Consider the following 4,243-nt stretch of genomic DNA (forward strand, 5'->3'; position numbering starts at 1 on the left):
ACCCGCGTCCCCTGCATCGGCAGGCGGACTCTCAACCACTGCGCCACCAGGGAAGCCCCACAATATTTTTTTATCTACCATTATTTTCTTAGAAATAAGCCCAGTGGTCTATCTCACTGAAAAGTTAACATTGCTTTCTAAACATTTATAGGTAGTGCTGGGACACCGGTCACTTTTAATGAAAATGGAGACGCTCCTGGTCGTTATGATATCTTCCAGTATCAAATAACCAACAAAAGTACAGAATACAAAATCATTGGGCACTGGACCAATCAGCTTCATCTAAAAGCAAGTATCAATATAAACTTATACTTTATGTATATTGTTCTCAAGGAGAGACGCTTTACTTTTAAGTGTATTCTAATATTACTTTTAATGTATTCTAACATTTGTTAGAATTGATCTTCTTGTAAATAAATTTTCAGAAAATGTATGATTTGATCCTTCTTCAATTTTAAAATGTTATGAGAAGTCTTAAATGTCTGTAGAGATATTTACTCTCTGCAGGGATTTAATGAAAGATCTCATTTTCTTTTATGTGACTAAATATACATTTAGGGAAACTTTATACTTTTCTGAAAGGCTCAGTTGTTCAAACCTTTGTACAGTGTGTGTGTATGTGTGTGTGTTGGGGCGAGGAGTGACAAACTGTGCCATGAATGACAAAATCAGTGCTTAATAAGTGTGCTTCACCTTTGCCACATCATAAGTTGAGATCTTGCAGCTACATCTGCTGGATGGAAGTCAATCATGATCTGTATTTACATTACCTCTTTGAATCACAACATCAGAGAAAGTTAATGTACCCAAAAGAGATGTTCAGTTTTTTAACAGCCCTTAGGGCTGCCAGCTGTCCCTGTCCCCCTGGAGAGCCATGAAGGCCCAAGGCCCACAGATTTTGCAGTTCCTACAAGTGGCCACGTGAGGAGAACTTGGAGAGCCCAGCTGGAAGCGAGGTCGCAGGGCAGCGAGGTCGCAGGGCCTGGGGCTGGTGCCAAAGGCAGTTGGTCATCTGCCTGCCCAGTGTCATGCTGTCACCGCCACCCGGGACTCTGTCTCCTCCTGCTGGGACCAGGTGGGGCTGGCAAGTGGGATAGCGGCAGGAGGAGAAGCTCTATCAGATGTGTGTAGCTGGCAGGCAGCCCTCCAGAGGGGCTATCCTAGGGAAGGGGTCTTTGGGGACACTGGGGAGAGCTGTCTGTTACCAGCACCCACTAATCATAAGGGGCTCCAGAGCAGGAAGCCCATCCTGAACTTGATGGATAGGGAGGCCCGGGAAGTCACAGGGCATAGGGCAGGCAGTGGCTGCATGAGGAGGGCACAGGAGCGGTTGGAGAAGCATCTGCTTACCACGGGGTAAGGAATCATTTCAAAATTTAACAGCCTGTGGTGCCATATCTATGCACGCCAGCTCCTTCTGGTCTAGACAAACAAGGAGTGTGCTCTGTGGTCGCAACTAAGGATCAGAGTTCCTTCATACATGAACATTAATGTTCATAATACATTCTCTTATACATCTGTAACATTGGACTGTTTACAGGAACTGAGTGGCCGAGGAATCACTACAGCGGCAGTGTTTCCCCTGTAGGCAGTGAGGTGTTTTTAAAATGTGTCTAATAAACCAGAAACATACTCTTCTAATGTTATATTGTTCTAATGTGTATTTCACTCTTTCCTCTAGTAAAAGTACCTCCGCTTCTTGATTCTCAAAGCTACCATAATACTGTGAGAGCTGAGTTCATTTCTTAAATGAATAATTAATTTCATTTCCTAGCTACAGCTTATCCTAGCTGGAAGGTAAACTCTTATGACATACATGAGGGTGGGGAGAGAGATTATTCTTGCCTGTGTGTGTTTTACACGTGTGTATGTGCTTTCTTGTGTTTGAACCCGTTCAAAAGACATCAATTTGGTGTTTTTAATACATTTTTCACCTCTGTATGTCCAAATATAGCCCCTGAAGTGCTATGTTTATGCAGCACCAGTCACCATAGTTCTCAGAAAAGAAGCAGATAATGAGAAATAAGAAAACTAGGATGTTTATGATTTATTGTCTCTGTAATGACTTCCTGATAATTATCACAGTTCTGCATTCAATAATGTACAAAGACAGCTCATATTTGCAACTATGGTTGTACTTCGTAAGACCACATATCTACACCTTATTACATGTAGCAGCCTGATGAAACCTTATCCCTTGTCCTGCAACCCAAACTTATGGAAACAAAGCTTTGATAACTCTGTGGGTTATTGATGCCAATCTGAAAATCAATTGCTTCTTGGCAAAAGCCCTTTTGACAGTGGACCTCTGTGAAATAAAATAATTAAACACGGCAAAGAAAATTTGATAAGGGTTAAAATAGGGAAGCTACTTTTTATCTGACTTTTATGAATGCCAAACTGCTTACTATATTCTTATGATTAAGGATTTAAATAACAAAGTTCAGTGGTTGAAAAATATGTGCATTAATATATAATATGAAGATACCTAAAATAATTATACACACAAGCACACGTACACACACACACACACACACACATCTCTCTCTATATTTATTATAAAACTTTATGTTGAATCTCAAGCTGCTCTTTTATGTACATTTACGGTGCATGAAAAGTTTTATGTTTATTATTGTGTTATTGCTCATAAAATATATCAAAATGATTTGTAAGAATTATTTCTCATGCATGATTATGATCGTTTATAATTACATAGCCGTGCTAGCTTTACTGAAACAGAGAGAATCAACTCTCAGAAGAGAGTGAATTAGTTTGTGAAGAGAGGTCATATGTCAAGGGTTGAATTCTGAATTTTATCAAGACAAACAAAATGTTTCTCCTTGGGAACAGGATTAGTCATCTGTTTTAAGGTGGAGTAGGGGTTCCCTGGAAAGTGACAGATTTACTGAAGTTCTGCTTAGATCTTAGGCAAGGCACCAAACAAATGCTTCGCCCCAGTTTTGTCGTCTATAAAGTAGAAACATTAATAGCACCTACCTTAGATGGTTGTAATAAGAATTAAATGAAATAATACAGTAAAGCAGTTAGTCCAGGGCCTGGCACACATGACATCCATAAACATTACCTGTTATTAATCCAGTGTCTCATGATTCTATGTGGTCAGTGGGAGATCTGAGAATGAGTGTGGTGAGTAGAGAAGTGAAGGTTCTGTCAGAAGAGGCACTTGAGTTTGCTTTAGCAAGTTCAGAATATGTTCACTTCAAATGGGGACCATTTGTCCCTATAGCCCATTAGCCTGCCTTCAGTATTGGCCTTAATACTTTAGCAAATCTATCTGCACTTACAAAGTAAACTTTATTTAATATAAGTATGTAGTTTCTTTTCCTGTGGTAGCCTGTGGCTAGATATTGTCACCTGGGCAGTTATTTTTGAACGGATTGGATAAATTCATTCTGTGCACATACTGCATGCTAAGTGTTGGGATTAGAGTGAAAATGGGAACTCTGCTCTCAGGGCGCCCGCAGACTGTAAGGACAGATAGACACTCAAACCAACAATTCTAGTGCAGTGGGGCAGGCCACAGCTGAAGGTATGTCCGTGGTTTTGCACCTGCAGCCCAGAGACAGGCCCCGAATTTGGCCTGACTCTTGGCGGGGGTTGTGATGATGGCAGGGGAGGGCACTCTTCCCCATGTACTCCATCCCTTCTTATTCTCTTAAACCAGATTTGCAATAGATTTCACACTCTCAATGGTAAGCATTTATCAGCCAGTTATTGGACTGAATTCGGCTTATTTTCAAAGAGCCAGTTTTTCTGACTGAATTCAACCATAGGATAAGTTTGTGCACAGAGGGTGCATGATTATGCATATATGAGTGCAATAAATTTGCCCTGAATATATCTTAGTGGAGTGAAAGAAATTGTAAAAGTAGGTTATTCTTTTTTTTTTTTTCCTGGAAAATCGTGAGGTGTTTTATTTCCTCAAAAGCATTGTCTTCATTGTTCTAAATATTTTTTTTCTTTTTTATGGCACTAACATATGTTATTAACTTAGCAATTACAATGAGTTAGTATAACTATGGGTTTTTTTTTTTTTTTTTTTTTTTTTCGGTACGCGGGCCTCTCCCGTTGCGGAGCACAGGCTCCGGACGCGCAGGCTCAGCGGCCACGGCTCACGGGCCCACACGCTCCGCGGCACGTGGGATCCTCCCGGACCGGGGCACGAACCCGCATCCCCTGCATCGGCAGGCGGACTCTCAACCACTGCGCCACCAGGGAAGCC

The 4,243-nt window shown here is 41.2% G+C and overlaps 1 protein-coding gene across 2 annotated transcripts in view; it reads left to right on the forward strand.

Annotated features, from left to right (window-relative positions):
* The window catches only part of GRM8 (glutamate metabotropic receptor 8), a 773,539-nt gene that overhangs the window by 609,338 nt on the left and 159,958 nt on the right, over nt 1-4,243 (forward strand). For both annotated transcript variants that reach the window (XM_024129289.1, XM_055084852.1), the window contains exon 7: nt 152-288. In XM_024129289.1, coding sequence (XP_023985057.1) covers nt 152-288 — 137 coding nt within the window. The remainder of the gene's footprint in view (nt 1-151; nt 289-4,243) is intronic.

Source organism: Physeter macrocephalus, chromosome 5 (genome assembly GCF_002837175.3).
Source record: "Physeter macrocephalus isolate SW-GA chromosome 5, ASM283717v5, whole genome shotgun sequence".
Taxonomy (NCBI): domain Eukaryota; kingdom Metazoa; phylum Chordata; class Mammalia; order Artiodactyla; family Physeteridae; genus Physeter; species Physeter macrocephalus.